This window comes from Oncorhynchus clarkii, chromosome 18, assembly GCF_045791955.1.
Source record: "Oncorhynchus clarkii lewisi isolate Uvic-CL-2024 chromosome 18, UVic_Ocla_1.0, whole genome shotgun sequence".
Lineage (NCBI taxonomy): Eukaryota > Metazoa > Chordata > Actinopteri > Salmoniformes > Salmonidae > Oncorhynchus > Oncorhynchus clarkii.
This window is the reverse complement of record NC_092164.1, coordinates 26857786-26877581: the sequence shown is the minus strand read 5'-3', so window position 1 is coordinate 26877581 and position 19796 is coordinate 26857786. Positions and strand designations below refer to the sequence as shown.

Sequence of the window (19796 nt, the reverse complement as noted above, 5' to 3'; positions counted from 1 at the left end):
AAACACACACATTTACGCAGGCACGTAGACACACACACACACACAAACATATACGCAGGCATGTCTACACACTCAAGCACATAGACACACACACACATAGGCATGTAGACACACATACGCCTAGCACACACACACACACTCACCCACACACTAACCCACGCACACACTTGCAGTGTGATGAGAGAGAAATGAGGGAAGTGGGGCAGAGTGGGAGACATTGACAAAAACAACTGTGTGAAGGGGTGGGAGACCATTTCAAAGGAGTACCTCAGCACTCCTCATGTAGACACACACACACACACACACACACACACACACACACACACACACACACACACACACACTCCTCAGCCCTGCTGGCCCCCTCTTCAAGCCACTAGTGGAAAGCAGCCAGTTGGAACCAATTGTCAACATCTTCATACGGAGCGAGAAACGGAAGGCGGGAGGGAGGGAGGGGGCTGGATAGAAAGACAGAGAGAGATGTCTTGTGCAGAGCTTGGCCACATCTCCCTGTGGTGCCATCAGCTTGAAGGGAAACACAGCAGGGACAGAGAGAGAAGGCAAATGGATCATCTCGGAATGAGTTGAGTCTCTCTCTCTCTCTCTCTCTCTCTCTCTCTCTCTCTCTCTCTCTCTCTCTCTCTCTCGTAAATCTCCATTTGTTATTCTTTGTTTTCTCTCCATCTTGTTTTTAGAGAAGTGTTTTCATCTGGGAGACTCAGCCCAGTCTGACACTATCTCCTTCCGCTCCTCTGCACACACTCACACACACTCCTTCTCTTTCGCGGTGACCCCATTCTTCTGCGGAGGGTCATCAATAGTTAAATATCCGTGGTGCCTCTGTCCCGCCGGTGTCCATCCGCTCCAGGCTTTTGACCGTCACATAAATGTGGGAGGGGTTCCGGGGTGTGTATATGTGTGAAGTGGTGCAGCAGGGCTAGGGTAGGGTGGGTTAAGGGGTTCGTTGGGGGGTTCGTTATAATTTCATGACCTGCCACACGAGGAGACAACATGGCAATGTTAATTATTTAGCCCGCTTTGCCCTGTGTGCTGTATAGAGGCGGAGCTACCCCCCCCCCCCCCCCCCCTATTCCTTCCCATCGTCAGGCAGATTACAAGGTTTGCCCAGACGACTGCCTGAATGACACCCACAGTCTGCCAGAGCAACAATGGGACATCCCATACCATCACATACAATAACACACTCATGCAATTTGCATGAACACATATGATGTACATAGAGCGTACACATGCTCTAACAAAAACTCATGCACACTCATATACCCAAACATCAACTCTAACCCACACACACAACTTTATGACCCTTCTCCTGTTTCCAGCAAATGTCCAGGTGTCTAATGAGCGGAATGACCTTTGACCCTGCTGATAGGGTAATTGAGGTCAGGGGTAAGGATGTAACTAGAGAGAGGAAGAGGAAACAGAGGGGACTGGGGATGTCTGCAGCACGACTCTCCTTCTCCTATCCCCCACCCTCTCTCTCTCTATTTCTCCCTCTCTCATATCCTTCTTTATTTTCTAAAAACCCTCCCTCATGCGCCCCCCCCCCCCCCCCCCCCCCCCAAACAAAGTTCTATTGAATGTGTCTGACATCACAAAATGGAGTTCTAAAATGTAGTTTGGGCCGTTAAAAGATAAGTGACATTATCTCTATACCATCTGGCAGCAGGTGAGAACTGGCTATGTTCACTTGTGGAGGGCGGTTTGTGGTTTGGACTCATGGGTGTTAGGCTAACACACATGGGTATGAGCATACACAGTGCACAGAGCCAATCAAAATACCGGGGGACAGAGTGGCCTCGGACACAGGGAGAGGAAGATCGGAAGAGAGTGGAAAGACTGTAGTGAGGAAGAGGAAGAGAGAGTGAAGGAAAGGTTGGTAGAATGATTATAGCCTCCGATACATAGAGAGGAGAGAAGAGAGGAGAGAAGAGAGGAGAGAAGAGAGGAGAGGAAAATATAATACAAATAGTATAGTAAGTCAGAGAGAAGAAAAGACGAGGAAGGATATAGAGAGTGAAAGAGAGAGAGGGAAAGTGAGAGAATTACCATAGACACAGACACAAAGGAGAAGAGCGAAAGAGACGCATTGAAGGCACATTCAAGTATTTGACTAGAGGCCTACATTGCATATGACAATAGGCCGGCATTTCATGCAAAAACTTTGCTTTAAATAAGCCTTATTAAAACCTCTAGCTCTGGCGCCCTCTGTGGTCAGTTGGTGTAACGATTCTCCCTGGCTGTCAATCTGGTGCATTTTAGGCCACAATACACGTTTCTACAGTGTCTGTGTCCCAAATGGTACTCTATTGTCTTTGTAGGGCCCTGGTCAAATGTAGTGCACTACATAGGACATAGAGTCCCATTTGGAACACAGACAGTGTCTGCTTTAACTGATATTAAGCTTTGGCCTGTGGTCCTTTCTTCTTCTGAGTTCCTCTTATATCTGGAGTTGGACGGTCCAAACGGAGGCGGGGGGGGGGGGGGGTGTCTGGGTGTGTTATCGCACCCCAGAGGACGGTCTCGTTGTTTCCTGTGTCTCTCTGTGGTTTCAAACTGGCAATGAGCCTCACTGGAGAGAGAGAGAGGGGGAGTAAAACAGAGAATGGAGAGAGAGTAGAGAGAGAGAGATGTTTTGATGGGGTGTGGTTGGTGGAAGACCTCCAGACTGGATAGAGGGATAGGACATGAGGTGGATCAGACGTCTCTCACCATTGGTTCCTCCCACGGGCATGAGGGGACGTCTGTTATCTGTCTGTGTCCTTCCCCTAAACAAGGGAGAGGCTCCTCTCCTTGAGTCACATTTACCCTCTGACCTCTAACCTCGCTCCCTGAGGGGTCAAGAGAGGAAGGGAGGTGTAAGGAGTGGGGTGGACGTTCAGGACGGATGCCACAGGAAATAGTCCTTGGTCTTGTCCTGCCCTCCTGCGGAGACTTCCTGTTATTGTTACAGAACGCCCAATCCTGTCCGACCTTGCCCTGTCATGTCCATCAAGCATTTCTGTCCACTGTTCAGTCCCCCCAGGGTGGTAGTATGTGTGTACGGTGGGGGAAGGGGAGTGTGTGTTTGGGATGTGTGTGTGTTCTTAGCGTGTGTGTGTCTGCCCTTCCAAACCCCTACCATCCCTCACCGTTTGCCCCACAAACACAGACAGACAGCTGGGTGGGTGTCATTGGATCTGTGTTTAGGTTGTCTGTGCTTAGCTGGGGCTCTGTGTGTGTGCAGCGAAGCGAGACTCACACTGCGGGCTATGGATGTTTGTGGTAGAGAGAGATTGCGAGGAAGAGAGAACTGAAAACTTGCTCGCACACTTTTTCACTTTTTGTAAAAAAATAAAGTCCCAAGATTATTGTTTGGAATGTGAGGACAAAAATCCCCTCTTTTTGACACGCACAGCTCATAGCTCCACGCACCTGCAGATTTCATTTACATTTACATGTTGGTAATTTAGCAGATGCTCTTATCCACAGCAATCCTCTCCTTTCACTGTGTCACTCACTCATCCCCTTCGCAACAAAGGCTATCCACTTCTGTCGGTGTGTGGCCATCTTCAACACCGTGCCCTAGCACTGCTGGTGTGTGTGTGTGTGCGCGCGTGTGTGTGTGTGTGTGCGCGCGTGTGTGTGTGTGGTATAAAATGTGTGTGGTATCTTTTGATTGGTATAAGCGTCTAACCATATACCCCTCTGTGTGTGTTCTCCAGGTGTTCCATGCTAACACAGACCCATATGAGGTGGTGTTGAACCGCGTACCCCAGCCCGTCTTAGCCCGCTTCGTACGCATCCGACCTCAGGTCTGGAAGAACGGCATTGCCCTGCGCTTCGAGCTCTACGGCTGCCAGATCATAGGTGTGTGTGAGAGGGAGCCACGGGGAAACAGGTGTTTCAGTTATTTTGCCTTAGATACTTGAATCATCCTTTACATTACGTCCTCTGTCCCACTCCACGTCAAAACAGAGTATTTTTGAGAGACAAAATGTGTTCCGGCATCTCCTGCTCTGTCAGTGAAGAAACTTAAAATATCCCCTTAGAAGAAATGCCAGCCAGTTTATGCATTAACTACGCAGTAACATGAGCACACACACACACACACTCTCACACACTCACACACACAAACATAAGAACTTCCGACAGCAACCAGAGCATTAGTCTAATCAAAGTTTTACTCCGTTCTCAGCCAGCACGTCTCCAATCACTTCCTCCTCCGCATTCGTCTTTTCCCTCACTCTCACTCGCTCTATATTTCCACTGTTTCTGCTCTCCTTCCTCCTTCTCCTAAAGGTCTCCCTCGTAATCATTCTTTTCTCTCACTTTCATTTTCTCTCTCATTCCATACCCTGTTCTTGCTTTTCACTCTTTCTCCCTCTCTCGCTCCCTCTCCACCTACTCCAATTCTCTCTATCAATAGCCTTTCTCTACCTCTGAGTAATTCTCTGTCTCTCCCCTTTTCCCTCTCCCTCTTCCTCTTCCTCTCCCTCTCCTGCCCTTTAAACTGTTTTTTTGACTTCAGGATATCAACCTACTTTCTCTCAACCCCCTACAATCTCGCAGATGCAGTATGTCACAAGAATGGGTCACAATCAATCATTCATGACACTCTTGTTCACTTGTAAATCTTGAACTGTGATTCACAGGGGGAGAGAGAGTACCACTCATTAGCTGGTATTGCAAGTACATGTTAGACTGGCTCTCACCGTTCAGGTACACACATAGTCACTTGAAGACAAGCACGATGACCTCACGTCGATACACACAGTCACACACACAGTCACACACACACACACACACATGCATTTCTGTTGCCATTTATCCATAATTTACATTCATCGCTAGTGCTGTGAGATAACAGCATGAAACTTTGATCTGTGTGCTCTTAAACCGTCAACCCTACTAATGCTCTCCTCTCTTCTCCTCCTCTCTCTCTCTCCTCTCTCGGTCTCACTCCCCCTGTCTCGTCTTATGTCTGGTCTTCTCTCCCCTGTTTCTCCCTCGGTCTCTTCCTCGCTAATCTCCTCTACCGTCCTCTTTCTCTCTCTCTCTACCATTCTCCCTCAATCTTTCTTTCTTCTCTCTCCTAGTTCCATCTCTCTCTCTTCCTCCTCTTTCAACTCCTGTAACCCCTCCCCTTCTCTTCCTCCTTCTCTCTCATTGCTTCTTTTACAGATAATATGTGAGGGTTGAAATGTGATAGTTTTGTGTAATGTATGACATTTACCCAATAAAGGGGATTTTGATGAATAATTTCCCTTCCCACTCCCCCTCCCTTCCCCATCCCTCTCCCCACCCATCTTCTTCCCTAACTTCAGATGCTCCGTGTTCAGAGATGCAGGGCCTCCTCTCTGGCCTGCTCCCCGACGCCCAGATCTCAGCCTCGTCAGCTCGAGACATGCTGTGGTCCCCTGGGAATGCCCGCCTGGTGGGCAGCCACTCAGGCTGGTTCCCCGGCCCCGCTCAACCCCTGGCTGGGGAGGAGTGGCTCCAAGTGGACCTGGGTGTCCCCAAGACTGTCGGGGGGATTATTACCCAGGGGGCGAGGGGCGGAGAGGGGACAAGTAATACGGACAACAGGGCCTTTGTGAGGAAGTACCGCGTGGCTCACAGTCTAGACGGGAAGGACTGGGGGTTCGTTATGGACAGCAAGACCAGCCTGCCCAAGGTGGGTGTGGGGGAGGGGGACATGTGTAGGGGTGGGGGTGATGTTGGGGTTGTGTGTGCGTGCGTGTCAGTGTAAAGTGTGATTATACTCATTTAAATAATCTACATAAAGAGTTTTGCCACAGTACATTTCAATATTTCTGCTTTATTTCTGTGTGTGTGTTGCAGATATTTGAGGGGAATACCCACTACGACACCCCTGAGCTACGGCGTTTTGAGGAGACCCTGGCCCAGTTCATCAGGATCTATCCAGAGAGGTGGTCTCCTGCCGGGATCGGGATGAGAGTAGAAATATTGGGCTGTGACGTGCCAGGTAAGCCCGTGGAATTCTATTAACATTCTCAGCTTAGACACATGCACACTCCTCTCGCCACCAGAGACCGGGGTTCCATCCCCGCTCCAAACATTCAATCTGTTTCTCCTCTCTGTCATTTCATAACTGCCAAAATATCCTACAAATATACACTACCGTTCAAAAGTTTGGGGTCACTTTAGAAATGTCCTCTATTCTGGTTAGAGCCAGTTTGCACTGTTCTGTGAAGGGAGTAGTACAGAGCGTTGTATGAGATCTTCAGTTTCTTGGCAATTTCTCGCATGGAATAGCCTTCATTTCTCTGAACAAGAATAGACTGACGAGTTTCAGAAGAAAGGTGTTTGTTTCTGGCCATTTTGAGCCTGTAATCGAACCCACAAATGCTGATGCTCCAGATACTCAACTAGTCTAAAGATGGCCAGTTTTATTGCTTCTTTAATCAGCTGTTTCTGTTACGGTGAGTGAATGAGGACCCAAAAGCGAACTAACTTAAACAGAGCTTCTTTAATAACCAAACATAGGTAGGCTCAGATAGACCGGCAGATTCCGACAGGACAGGACAAGGTTACAGCAAACATGACGATAGTCTGGCTCAGGCATGAAACACAACAAACAAGAATCCGACAAGGACAGGAACAAAAACAGAGAGAGATATAGGGGCCTAATCAGAGGGAAAAAGGGAACAGGTGGGAAACGGGGTGAATGGGTAGTTAGGAGGAGACAAGGCACAGCTGGGGGAAAGAGGGGGAGAAAAGGTAACCTAACAACGACCAGCAGAGGGAGACAGGGTGAAGGGAAAGGACAGAAACACACAACATGACAATACATGACAGTACCCCCCCACTCACCGAGCGCCTCCTGGCGCACTCGAGGAGGAAACCTGGCGGCAACGGAGGAAATCCTCGATCAGCGCACGGTCCAGCACGTCCCGAGAGGGAACCCAACTCCTCTCCTCAGGACCGTACCCCTCCCAATCAACGAGGTACTGGTGACCACGGCCCCGAGGACGCATGTCCAAAATCCTGCGGACCCTGTAGATGGGTGCGCCCTCGACAAGGATGGGGGGGGGGGGGGGGAAGACGAGCGGGGGCGCGAAGAACGGGCTTAATACAGGAGACATGGAAGACCGGGTGGACGCGACGAAGGTATCGCGGAAGAAGAAGTCGAACTGCGACAGGATTAATGACCCGAGAAATACGGAACGGACCAATGAACCGCGGGGTCAACTTGCGAGAAGCCGTCTTAAGGGGAAGGTTCTGAGTGGAGAGCCAAACTCTCTGACCGCGACAATATCTAGGACTCTTAGTTCTACGCTTATTAGCAGCCCTCACAGTCTGCGTCCTATAACGGCAAAGTGCAGACCTGACCCTCTTCCAGGTGCGCTCGCAACGTTGGACAAAAGCCTGAGCGGAGGGGACGCTGGACTCGGCGAACTGAGATGAGAACAGCGGAGGCTGGTACCCGAGGCTACTCTGAAAAGGAGATAGCCCGGTCGCAGACGAAGGAAGCGAGTTGTGGGCGTATTCTGCCCAGGGGAGCTGTTCTGACCAAGACGCAGGGTTGCGAAAAGAAAGACTGCGTAAGATGCGACCAATAGTCTGATTGGCCCGTTCTGCTTGACCGTTAGACTGGGGGTGAAAGCCGGAAGAGAGACTGACGGAAGCCCCAATCAAACGGCAAAACTCCCTCCAAAATTGAGACGTGAATTGCGGACCTCTGTCCGAAACGACGTCTGACGGAAGGCCATGAATTCTGAAAACATTCTCGATGATGATTTGTGCCGTCTCTTTAGCAGAAGGAAGCTTAGCAAGGGGAATGAAATGAGCCGCCTTAGAGAACCTATCGACAACCGTAAGAATAACAGTCTTCCCCGCTGACGAAGGCAGTCCGGTGACAAAATCTAAGGCGATGTGAGACCACGGTCGAGAGGGAATGGGAAGCGGCCTGAGACGGCCGGCAGGAGGAGAGTTACCGGACTTAGTCTGCGCGCAGACCGAACAAGCAGCCACGAAACGACGCGTGTCATGCTCCCGGGTGGGCCACCAAAAACGCTGGCGAATGGAAGCAAGCGTACCCCGAACGCCAGGGTGGCCGGCTAACTTGGCAGAGTGAGCCCACTGAAGAACGGCCAGACGAGTAGGAACGGGAACGAAAAGAAGGTTCCTAGGACAAGCGCGCGGCGACGGAGTGTGAGTGAGCGCTTGCTTTACCTGCCTCTCAATTCCCCAGACAGTCAACCCGACAACACGCCCCTCAGGGAGAATCCCCTCGGGGTCAGTGGAGGCTACTGAAGAACTGAAGAGACGAGATAAAGCATCAGGCTTGGTGTTCTTAGAGCCCGGACGATAAGAAATCACGAACTCGAAACGAGCGAAAAACAGCGCCCAACGCGCCTGACGCGCATTAAGTCGTTTGGCAGAACGGATGTACTCAAGGTTCCTATGGTCAGTCCAAACGACAAAAGGAACGGTCGCCCCCTCCAACCACTGTCGCCATTCGCCTAGGGCTAACCGGATGGCGAGCAGTTCGCGGTTTCCCACATCATAGTTACGTTCCGACGGGGACAGGCGATGAGAAAAATACGCGCATGGGTGGACCTTGTCGTCAGAGAGGGAGCGCTGAGAAAGAATGGCTCCCACGCCCACCTCTGACGCGTCAACCTCGACAACGAACTGTCTAGAGACGTCAGGTGTAACAAGGATAGGAGCGGATGTAAAACGATTCTTGAGGAGATCAAAAGCTCCCTGGGCGGAAACGGACCACTTAAAGCACGTCTTGACAGAAGTAAGGGCTGTGAGAGGAGCTGCCACCTGACCGAAATTACGGATGAAACGACGATAGAAGTTCGCGAAGCCGAGAAAGCGCTGCAGCTCGACGCGTGACTTAGGAGCGGGCCAATCAATGACAGCTTGGACCTTAGCGGGATCCATCTTAATGCCTTCAGCGGAAATAACAGAACCGAGAAATGTGACGGAGGAGGCATGAAAAGTGCACTTCTCAGCCTTCACAAAAAGACAATTCTCTAAAAGGCGCTGGAGGACACGTCGAACGTGCTGAAGATGAATCTGGAGTGACGGTGAAAAAATCAGGATATCGTCAAGGTAAACGAAAACAAAGATGTTCAGCATGTCTCTCAGGACATCATTGACTAATGCCTGAAAGACAGCTGGAGCGTTAGCGAGGCCGAAAGGAAGAACCCGGTATTCAAAGTGCCCTAACGGAGTGTTAAACGCCGTCTTCCACTCGTCCACCTCCCTGATGCGCACGAGATGGTAAGCGTTACGAAGGTCCAACTTAGTGAAAAACCTGGCTCCCTGCAGGATCTCGAAGGCTGAAGACATAAGAGGAAGCGGATAACGATTCTTAACTGTTATGTCATTCAGCCCTCGATAATCTATGCAGGGGCGCAGAGACCCGTCCTTCTTCTTGACAAAAACAGCTACAATAGTCATTTACAACATGAACAATATCTACACTGTATTTCTGATCAATCTGATGTTATTTTAATGGACAAAAAACAAGCTTTTCTTTCAAAATCAAGGACTATTCTAAGTGACCCCAAACATTTGAACGGTTTGGGTATATTTTTAAAAAGTGTGTGGGCGTGCGCGTACTATATATCATCTGTGAGTCTACTGGATACACGATTAGGGAGTTGGAAAGCAAGTGGAAGTGGAAAAATCAGGGGAGTCTTGGAAAGAGTGAAGGTTAAAGTTACAGGGAGTGGAGAAAGGGTTGGACGGGTTTTGAGCAATCTGTCCCAAGGGTACCATGCACGCACACACTGTATGGTCTGCTATCGCAGATGTGAGGTAGAAACACAACAAACAAGAATCCGACAAGGACAGGAACAAAAACAGAGAGAGATATAGGGGCCTAATCAGAGGGAAAAAGGGAACAGGTGGGAAACGGGGTGAATGGGTAGTTAGGAGGAGACAAGGCACAGCTGGGGGAAAGAGGGGGAGAAAAGGTAACCTAGACACATCTGTATGGTCTGCTATCCAGATGTGAGGTAGTAGACACATCTGGCCTCTCACTGCTCACTACTCCCACTGGGGACACCTGAGCTACAGCACCAGGACACCTGAGCTACAGCACCAGACAGTGGGCTCAACACCTACACGCACGCACACACACGCATATACACACACACACACACACACACACACACACACACACACACACACACACACACACACACACACACACACACACACACAACACAACACTTCGGCTCCACCTGTCACACAAACACACACACCCTCACTGCAAGCATACAGTACACACACACACACACACACACACACACACACACACACACACACACACACACACACACACACACACACACACACACACACACACACACACACACACCCCTGAGCTGGTTCTAGGCCCCTCTCTCTGTTCCCACCCTGACTAGGATGTTCAACACATACGCATAAACACACACAGACAGACACTATAATGGCTCCTAATGGGCCTACACAGGACGTCTGCGCTGAATTCTCAACACCTACACCTACACACTGTAATCAGTGTTAGGGGAGAGCTTGTGTGTATGCGTGCATGTGTGCGTGTGCGTCTGTGCGTAAGGAACACAGCCCTGTTCGGTGGTGTAAGGAGGATGTGGACCTCTTAATATTTCATCCCACTCCTCTCTGACTCACTCACTATGCCATTAGAGAGGAGAAACAAGACCAGAATCCTCCGTTAACATAGAACAAGAGGACACAAACACACACACGCTCTCTCTCCGTCAGAATAACAGGCTAGTGCCCTTTGTTAGGGACCCTCAGTACCACACCCATGATTGGCCTACATGACTGACTGACAAATGAGCTGCATTCCTCCCCTCCCTACATCTCTCTCTCCTTGCTGTCCTATGTCACTTCCTCCTCGCCCCATCGCTTCCTGCTGCTGTCCCCAGTGGGGTCTACACACAGGCCCTGGGATTCAAACCGGCAACCCTTCACCTTGAGGCCACAGCCATCCCGGTGTTAACCCTGCCACATGTAAAAGACATTTGAGACCAGGTGAAAGCCCCGTGTTAAAGCAATCCGTCACAGGCTCCTCTTTATTGGACATGGAGGACATCCCAGAGAGATGGAGTAGTTTAACACCACACTGGTGTTCAACAGAGCATTTGGTCCACAAGTGTTCACAGTGCGGGAGGGTTGGAGTGCTATGCCTCGTAACACAGGAGGGAGGATTGTAAATCTTTTGTCACCCCTCCTTTTTTCTCCCACCACCTCTCTTTCTCATTCTCGCTCTTATTCTCTCTCTTTCTCTCCTCGCTCTGTATCTCTCTCTCTCTGTCTCTCTGTCTCTCTCTCTCTCACTGTTAAATCCCACACATGGCTCTGTTCTCTCCTCTCTCTGTCAATCTGTCTCTTTCTGTCTCTCTCTGTCTCTCTGTCTCTCTCTCTCTCACTGTTAAATCCCACACATGGCTCTGTTCTCTCCTCTCTCTGTTCCCACCCTTAGGCATAGTGCGTGGGTCTGTAAATGTTTTTGTTCTTCTTATTTCCTCCACTCTCCTCTGCTGTTTCTCATCACACACTCCCCCTCTCTGGTTTCTGCTGTCCATTCCAGGCTCTTTGGTCTCATTTCTTACACACACACCTCACACACATACACACACACACACACACACACACACATACACACACACACACACACACACACACACACACACACACACACACACACACACACACACACACACACACACATTATGCACACACACACACACACCTCACACACACATACACACTTACACACACACACATACACACACACACACACACACACACACACACACACACACACACACACACACACACACACACACACACACACACACACACACACACACACACACACACACACACCTCACACACATATACACACTTATGCACACACACACACACACACACACACACACACACACACACACACACACACTCTGCCTGGATATCTCTTTCTGCCTTCTTTCAAGATCAACTTCGGAGGTTTCTCTTAGGCTTTGTTTTACAATCTTCAAGGACATATTGGGCTCTATTTTAACCTTTTACTGCAGTGGGCTAAATTAGGGTCACACAGAGTGCTTCTCTGTAATCTTAAACAAATCTACTATGAAACAAAAGTATACACCTCACAAAAAAGTTGGACAGATTTTTGGGCCGATTTTTTAAAATCATGTCTATTAATTATGAATTTATGACAAATATTAATGACATTCTGGGTTTTGATGAATAAATAAATTGGCCTGTCAACACATTTCATGGCTTAATCCTGCATGCTGTTGCCTCAGGTTGCGTTGTCATCGACTACAATTAGGCTGGTGGCACGGAGTATTATTATTCCGAGTCCATTGTGGATTGAATAGTATAGGCTCCAGTAATGAGTAATAGCACAGTAAAAAAACACAAAAAAAAACAGCTGGTGTTTGCTCAATATGTTTGGAGTGTTGACAGTCATAATTGTTGTAATTGGCGTCAATGAATAAAGGCCTTTACGCATCGCACTTCAAATAAATAGTAATACTAGGCTCCTGTGAATTGTCTTGTACGTGTGAGGCACGTTCTCAATAAGCCACATGTAGCCTGGGCCTACCGTTGATATGGCGTTATAGGACTGAATCAGTTGAATATGTTTGGAGGAGTGCGTCTTTGCTAACTGGACAAGATGTGCTCTTTGGAATGGGGACGTATACCAGCCGAATAGAGTTGCCTGTGCACTGCAGGTAGGCCTATGTGAATTGGGTATAATGCAAACGATGACGACTAAGAGTGAAACATTTCAGGGGCGGCAGGTAGCCTAGCGGTTAAAACGTTGGGCCATTAACTGAAAGGTTGCTGGATCAAATCCCCGAGCTGACAATCTGTTATTCTGCCCCTGAACAAGGCAGTTAACCGTCCACGCAGGCTATATGCCCATCATGGAAAGATAGATTATATAATCCGAAGGTTCATGTAACAATTGCTTGTTTTCTGTTTTGTTTGATTAAAAAACAAGCCAGTGTAGGCTACCCTTACTACAACGAAATAGCAATGTAGGCCGACATTGAAAATAAGATTTTGTTCTTAACTGACTTGCCTAGTTAAATAAAGGTTAAATAACAAAAATTTAAAAAAACATTTGGAAACCTTTTATGGATAGCCGTTTTGGCTAATGCATGGCCAGGATAAGAAAGACACCAGACACATTGCTGTTGAACCAGCTTTCGTTATAGTAGGGTAAGGTAAGCCTATAAGGGCTTGTTTTTTAATCAAACTAAACAGAAAACAACCTATTGTTACAGGAACCTATATATAATATATCCGTTATATAATCTATCTTTCCAGCATTGAGCAGGACAAAAAAATGCATTGAGCAGGACAAAAAAATGCATTGAGCACATCCAAAACAATAACAGGAGCTGGCTAAGATAATGTATAATAGTACATAGATAGAAAGGGGATGTCTGCTCACTGTTTTTGCTGCTCCCAAACTTGATGTTTTAATAAAGCTTTGGTGATTTAAGATTTATTTCAAAGTGAGCGGATGGATTGAGCAGGACAAAAAAATGCATTGGGCAGGACAAAAAAATGCATTGAGCAGGACAAAAAAATGCATTGGGCAGGACAAAAAAATGCATTGAGCAGGACAAAAAAATGCATTGGGCAGGACAAAAAAATGCATTGAGCAGGACAAAAAAATGCATTGAGCAGGACAAAAAAACGCATTGAGCAGGACAAAAAAATGCATTGGGCAGGACAAAAAAATGCATTGGGCAGGACAAAAAAATGCATTGAGCAGGACAAAAAAATGCATTGGGCAGGACAAAAAAATGCATTGAGCAGGACAAAAAAATGCATTGAGCAACAAAAAAACGCATTGCATGCATTGGGCAGGACAAAAAAATGCATTGGGCAGGACAAAAAAACGCATTGGGCAGGACAAAAAAATGCATTGAGCAGGACAAAAAAATGCATTGAGCAGGACAAAAAAATGCATTGAGCAGGACAAAAAAACGCATTGAGCAGGACAAAAAAATGCATTGGGCAGGACAAAAAAATGTATTGGGCAGGACAAAAAAATGCATTGAGCAGGACAAAAAAATGCATTGGGCAGGACAAAAAAATGCATTGAGCAGGACAAAAAAATGCATTGGGCAGGACAAAAAAATGCATTGAGCAGGACAAAAAAATGCATTGGGCAGGACAAAAAAATGCATTGAGCAGGACAAAAAAATGCATTGGGCAGGACAAAAAAATGCATTGGGCAGGACAAAAAAATGCATTGGGCAGGACAAAAAAATGCATTGGGCAGGACAAAAAAATGCATTGGGCAGGACAAAAAAAAACCTGCCTTCATTGACTGCAGGGGAGACTATGCTTGGTTTTTAATAATAATACAAATAAATGGGGGGAAAAAGCGTTTTTGTGTCTATCTCTTGTTCTCTTGTTCCATGTGCATATGGGTACTGTACGTCATGGCTGGAAAGGCTGCACTTCTGCTGTCTTATTGCTAAAACCAGTTTTTGGTTGGTCTTAAATATCCTCACGAGCGCTGCCTGAAATTGGCACTTTGGCGCACGTTTTTAAGGACACAGCTAAAATATTAACACCCCTCCCACCTCAGCACAAGCAAGCTCAAAAAACAGGTAAATTACCAATCCAGGGTTTGAAAATAGAAGAGCGCCGGCTTTAACAGGTCGAACTTGCAAAGGAACGTGCGTTTGACAATTGCGCTGGTTTAATGTGTGGGCGGGCGGGTGTGTGTGTGTGTTTGTGAGTTTTACAGAGGCTCTTTACATAATTGACATTTTTTTCTTGCTCAAATTTTGTTGAGTCAGATTGTTCAGCGAGAGCTATGGCTGTTTTCCAGAAGAGAAGGAGCGGAGTAGGGGGGAGAACAGTGAGCAAAGGGAAGGGGTGGAGCGCTGTTCACTGTATTCTCTGAAACATGACAGTTCCCCTGGTGCCGTTTGTATCAAGCGTCTCAGTGTAGGACTTCTGATTTAGGATCGGTTTTGCGTTTTTAGATCACAGTAGATGACATAACATAGATAGAGGGCTGAGTCGATCCTAAAAAAACAGTTTTCCTACTATAAGACACTTGATACTGTACAAATGGGCCCTGTACTCCTTTCCGGTCTGAGGTGCAGGCCTCATTCTCCTCGACTGCACATTGACTCTGTACCGGTACCCCCTGTATATAGCCTCCCTATTGTTATTTTAGGGCTTGTAAGTAAGCATTTCACTGTAAGGTCTACAGCTGTTGTATTCGGTGCATGTGACAAATCACAGGGGCTGTTCCTGCACGAGGGTCCCTCTCCCTGCATGAGGAGGCCTTCTGATGCATGAGGGGACACTCTACCTGTATAAGGAGGCCTTCTCCTGAATGAGGGGATCCTCTCCCTGCACGGCTAGTCCTTCTCCTGCTTCTGCTGCACGAGGAGGCCCTCCTGCACGAGGAGGCCTTCTGCGCAAGGAGAAAGGAACAGTGATACTGTATAAAGGCCGGCCTCTCGACGCAGCTCTGTAGCTGTGTCCTCACACATGTCAAGGAGTGGAGAGCCCTCGGGGAGAGGCAGGCAGGTCATAGCTCCTCGTCTCTCTCCCGTTACCCCTGACACCTCTGTCATACACGCAGACACAGAGAGACACACACACACACACACCCCTGTCACACCCCACAAAGGTCAATCTGTTTCCACTGTGACAAGGCCTGACCTTTGAAAGCACGGAGATGCAACGGCTTGTACGAATGGCTTGTGCTAAGGGGGATAAAATAACAGGATACACTGTCCTCGGATGTGAAAAAGGTTAGGGAGGAGTAGGGGGTTAACGTATTTCCGGTGGGGTCCCCATAGCTCCTTGGTGATTAAAATCTGATCGGCCAACTAATTGCCTCAGTAAAGGGTGTGACATTAACGTTAGGCTAATGTCACGCAGTCAGAGACCTCAACAGCTGGGCACTATTCTTTCATGTAGCGCTATTTTAGCTGTGTTTTTCCACAGCGCCAGACGTCCGGCTGTGTACGTTTCATTCATTTCATCCGTTTCATTTTTTCCTCACAAGCAGTTGTGTCACGGTAAAATGTCAAAGGGATCAATCAACTATGGTGTCCATATTAGGACAGCCTCTGTCCCAGCAGGAATCGTTTCAATCTGTCCTAATATGGACAACGTAATCAACTTCCCTCCATGTTTGTTGTCGTCTGTGCTTCTCAAACGCCCGCTCAACGCTAACGGTGCTAGCCATGCCCAGGAAGCATCATTACACTGATGTAGCTATTATCTAGCAGCTATGTCTTTGGACTGCAGATGCATCCAGATTCTGCACTAGTAGTCTTGCTTTCCAGATGTTCGAGTTTGGTGTGTCTCTCCAGTCATTGCACTCTCCTAAAGGACATCTTGGGGAAAGTATGAATGCTTGGGGGGAAAAAAATGGATACAGATTTTTACATAGACATGATCAGAAAGCACAAGTATACTCTGAGGCAGTGGTTCCCAAACTTTTGGAACGGAGCCTGGAACAGAGTTTCCACAAATTCCCATGATGCGATATATGGGGCCATGGGTGTATGATAATATGATTAGGACCTTGGTTAGATTGTGGTTAGAATGCAGAGATGACCCAAACCTTTCCGTCTGTCATTGCATAACGGAGCCAGGGTTGTCCCATCTGGTCCCAATAGAATGGCCACTTATCGCCGATAACATTCCTAATGCAGTCTGTAGACCATGTGCTGCTGGAAGGAGTGTGTGTGTGTGTGTGTGCACTCGCACTCGCATGCATCCGTGTGTGATCATCCATTCGAGGGTGAACTAGCTAGGCCCATTCATCCCCCATGGAGACAGTGGTGTCTGGCCTGTCCTGACAGGGCCCCAGCCACTGGTCTGACTGGGCTGTGGATGGAGGTGGAGACCGTGGAGACGGTCGAGACCCATGGAGGGAGGGAGATGTCGGGGCTAAGAGACACAACATGACTGGGCTATCAGCCTGTCACCTCGTCTGGGAGGGGGAGGGAGGGAGGACGGGAGGGAGGGAAGGGAGATGACCTCAGACTCTCATTTAGGTGTGTGGAGTAAGCACTAGTCTGTGAGAAGCAGTCTGTGAGAAGCAGAGATTGAGAGAAGCAGAGATTCTGTGAGAAGCAGAGATTGAGAAATTGTATTCATGGGCAAACTGTTGATTAGTCAGAAAGCTGTGGTCACATTCACAATACGATGTTGTTTCATTGAGTATGTTTCATTTTGAGCATCTTGGATGTAACTGACAACACTTATGTGTTGTGCCTCCATAGAAACCAGTACGCTGGCTGACACAGCCACGCCGACTTTGTCTGGTCCAATGGAGAGTAGCACTGCCCAGCGGTCGGGCAGAGGTGAGTGTCTATAAGCATACTGTGTGGAAATGTTGCAAACTTTATGTTTGTATAATATTGTAGAATGTTTGATGGTTGATGTCTCTCTCTCTCTCTCTCTCTCTCTCTCTCTCTCTCTCTGTGTCTTTCTCTGTCCCTCTCCCACCCTTTCTCTCCAGGAGCTAGCTCCTCCCCTCCGTCAATGGGTGGTGTGTGTGACCTTGAGCAGGGTCTGTGTGGCTGGACTCACGACCTCAGCGCCCCTCTCCATTGGTCCCTCCACAGCAGCTCCAAAGCCCCAGCCCAGGGCCCCAGCCTGGATCTCGCTCTGCCCCCCACCGGTGAGTCTCCCTGAGCATAGCACAGCCAGCTTCCCCCCATAAGTCAGGGTTGGCAATGGTGGTTCACAACAACCATGTTCAGAAGGCAAGAAAGAGGTTAGATAGCCACTTGGGCTAATTTAGCTTGATATGCAGTGAAGTACTTGTTTGGTGTTCGTAAACATGTGGATGTACAAAAACTCTGTTTGAGCCCCAGCCGAAGCTGATTTTGTGACTTACACACACAACCACACAGACCTACACACACACACACGCACACACTTATAACGTGTAACTCATCCACTCTGCTCTATGTGACTGCGCTACAACTCTGTGACGCTAACGGATTGTTCCGGGAGCGTTCTGGGCAGGAAAAAGTTAAGAACCAGTAGCACTTATTAACTACAGAGGCAAGAGATTCTAGAGGGAAGAAAACAGGAAAACCATATTCCCAGCCGTGTATTCCTGCCCCTCGATTACCTTGCAGGCAAATCTCTGGCTCCCTATGTACCCTTCCATGTTCTTAGAGCAATTACTAAGTCCCCTTTATACATGCCCCCAGATCAAAAAAGAGTGAAGCTTTTGGCATATTAATTAAAGATATGAGCAGTTTGGAGTTTTTCTTTGAGGTTTTCTTACACTGACCGTGCTATAAATGGCATCCTGTTCCCTATATAGTGCACTACTTTTGACCAGGTCCCTATGAGCCGGTCCTATGGGTACTGGTCAAAAGTAGTGCACTATAATAGGGAACAGGGGGCCATTTCGGACTCCGGCAAATGAGGGTTAAAGGGATTGTTATCCTGACCTTGTTTTAAAATTCATTGGTTTTGATATATTTCTTATGGGGGCCCATGAAATATTTAACAAGCTGCAGCTGTGAAGAATTAAAAGGGGGAGTCTCAGGACCTGCTCGCGCTCAAAGGGGTTCGGAATCTCTGATGTCACCTGGGCTATAGATCGGGGAATCCCTGGGTATGTAGGTCGAGGATTGTAGCCAAATCACCCAATCGCATCGCTCTGTTCGTGGTTAGCCTAAGAGAGAGGTTATCTCTCTCTCTCTCTCTCATTCTCCCTTTCTCTCTCTCTCTCTCTCTCATTCTCCCTTTCTCATTCTCCCTTTCTCTCTCATTCTCCCTTTCTCTCTATATCTCTATCTCACTGTCCCACGCTCCCCCCTCTTTCTCTCTCTCCCTCCCCCTCTCTCCCTCCCTCCCTTCCTTTATCTCTCTCGTGACCCAGAAAACTCAGACCCAGTAACCTCTTGATCTCTCTCTCTCTAAAATGTGAAAACATAACAGCCGGAGAACTAGCGGCGAAGCATATCAACGCGTGGTGCCTGCGGCGTCGATAACGAGGCCTGTGTTTGTAGATTGAGATCTCTTTGTCTTCGCTCGCTGCAGGAGACTGCTGAGAAAATGGATTAATAATGCTGTTGCATCATATCACGTGAACGCGCCCCTCTCGATTATGAGCTGTCTGCTGAACAAGCTGCGGAACAATGGGGGGAGCGTTCAGAGACGCCGGGTTCACCCGAGGTGTAGGGAGAGGGGGGCCTCTGCGAACGCATGAAGATCAGTTTGATAAAGTGGGGATGTTTTCTGTGTGGTGAAGACCCACACATACACACACGCAGACGTACGGACGCATGCACACCCTCGCGCACACACACTCCTACACACAGTCACACACACCCATGCAGTCACACACTCGCGCACGCACACACTCACACACAGATAGACGCACAGCGATAGACAGTGCTGTATAGTGCTGCATGGGAGGGCTCCTTACAAACACACACACACTGATGTGGCACACACACTAGAGAGCAGAGGGGGGCTGTCATCGTGACAGACTATTAGGGTGGCTACACACACATGCACATACTGCACAGTAGAATGCACACTTGAATGTACTCATGCTTTCTCTCCCTCTCACATACAATACAAACTTCAGTCGTCTCCCAGATTTAAGTTATGTACAAATTGTAGAGTGTACATTCCCTTGATAAAGTGTTAAATTCATTACAAGTGAGTTATCTGCATTTACATTATGGATGCTGATTGCTGTCCTACAGGTGGTCTAAACGTTTAATATAATCAAATAAATGATTTAGTTCCCTCCACGACAA

The 19796-nt window shown here is 48.1% G+C and overlaps 1 protein-coding gene across 2 annotated transcripts in view; it reads left to right on the top strand.

Annotated features, from left to right (window-relative positions):
- LOC139373284 (neuropilin-2-like) overlaps positions 1-19796 on the top strand; it is a 69716-nt gene that overhangs the window by 36900 nt on the left and 13020 nt on the right. For both annotated transcript variants that reach the window (XM_071113619.1, XM_071113620.1), the window contains exons 8-12: positions 3723-3867; positions 5325-5674; positions 5842-5986; positions 17286-17366; positions 17525-17686. In XM_071113619.1, the coding sequence (XP_070969720.1) occupies positions 3723-3867; positions 5325-5674; positions 5842-5986; positions 17286-17366; positions 17525-17686 (883 nt within the window). The remainder of the gene's footprint in view (positions 1-3722; positions 3868-5324; positions 5675-5841; positions 5987-17285; positions 17367-17524; positions 17687-19796) is intronic.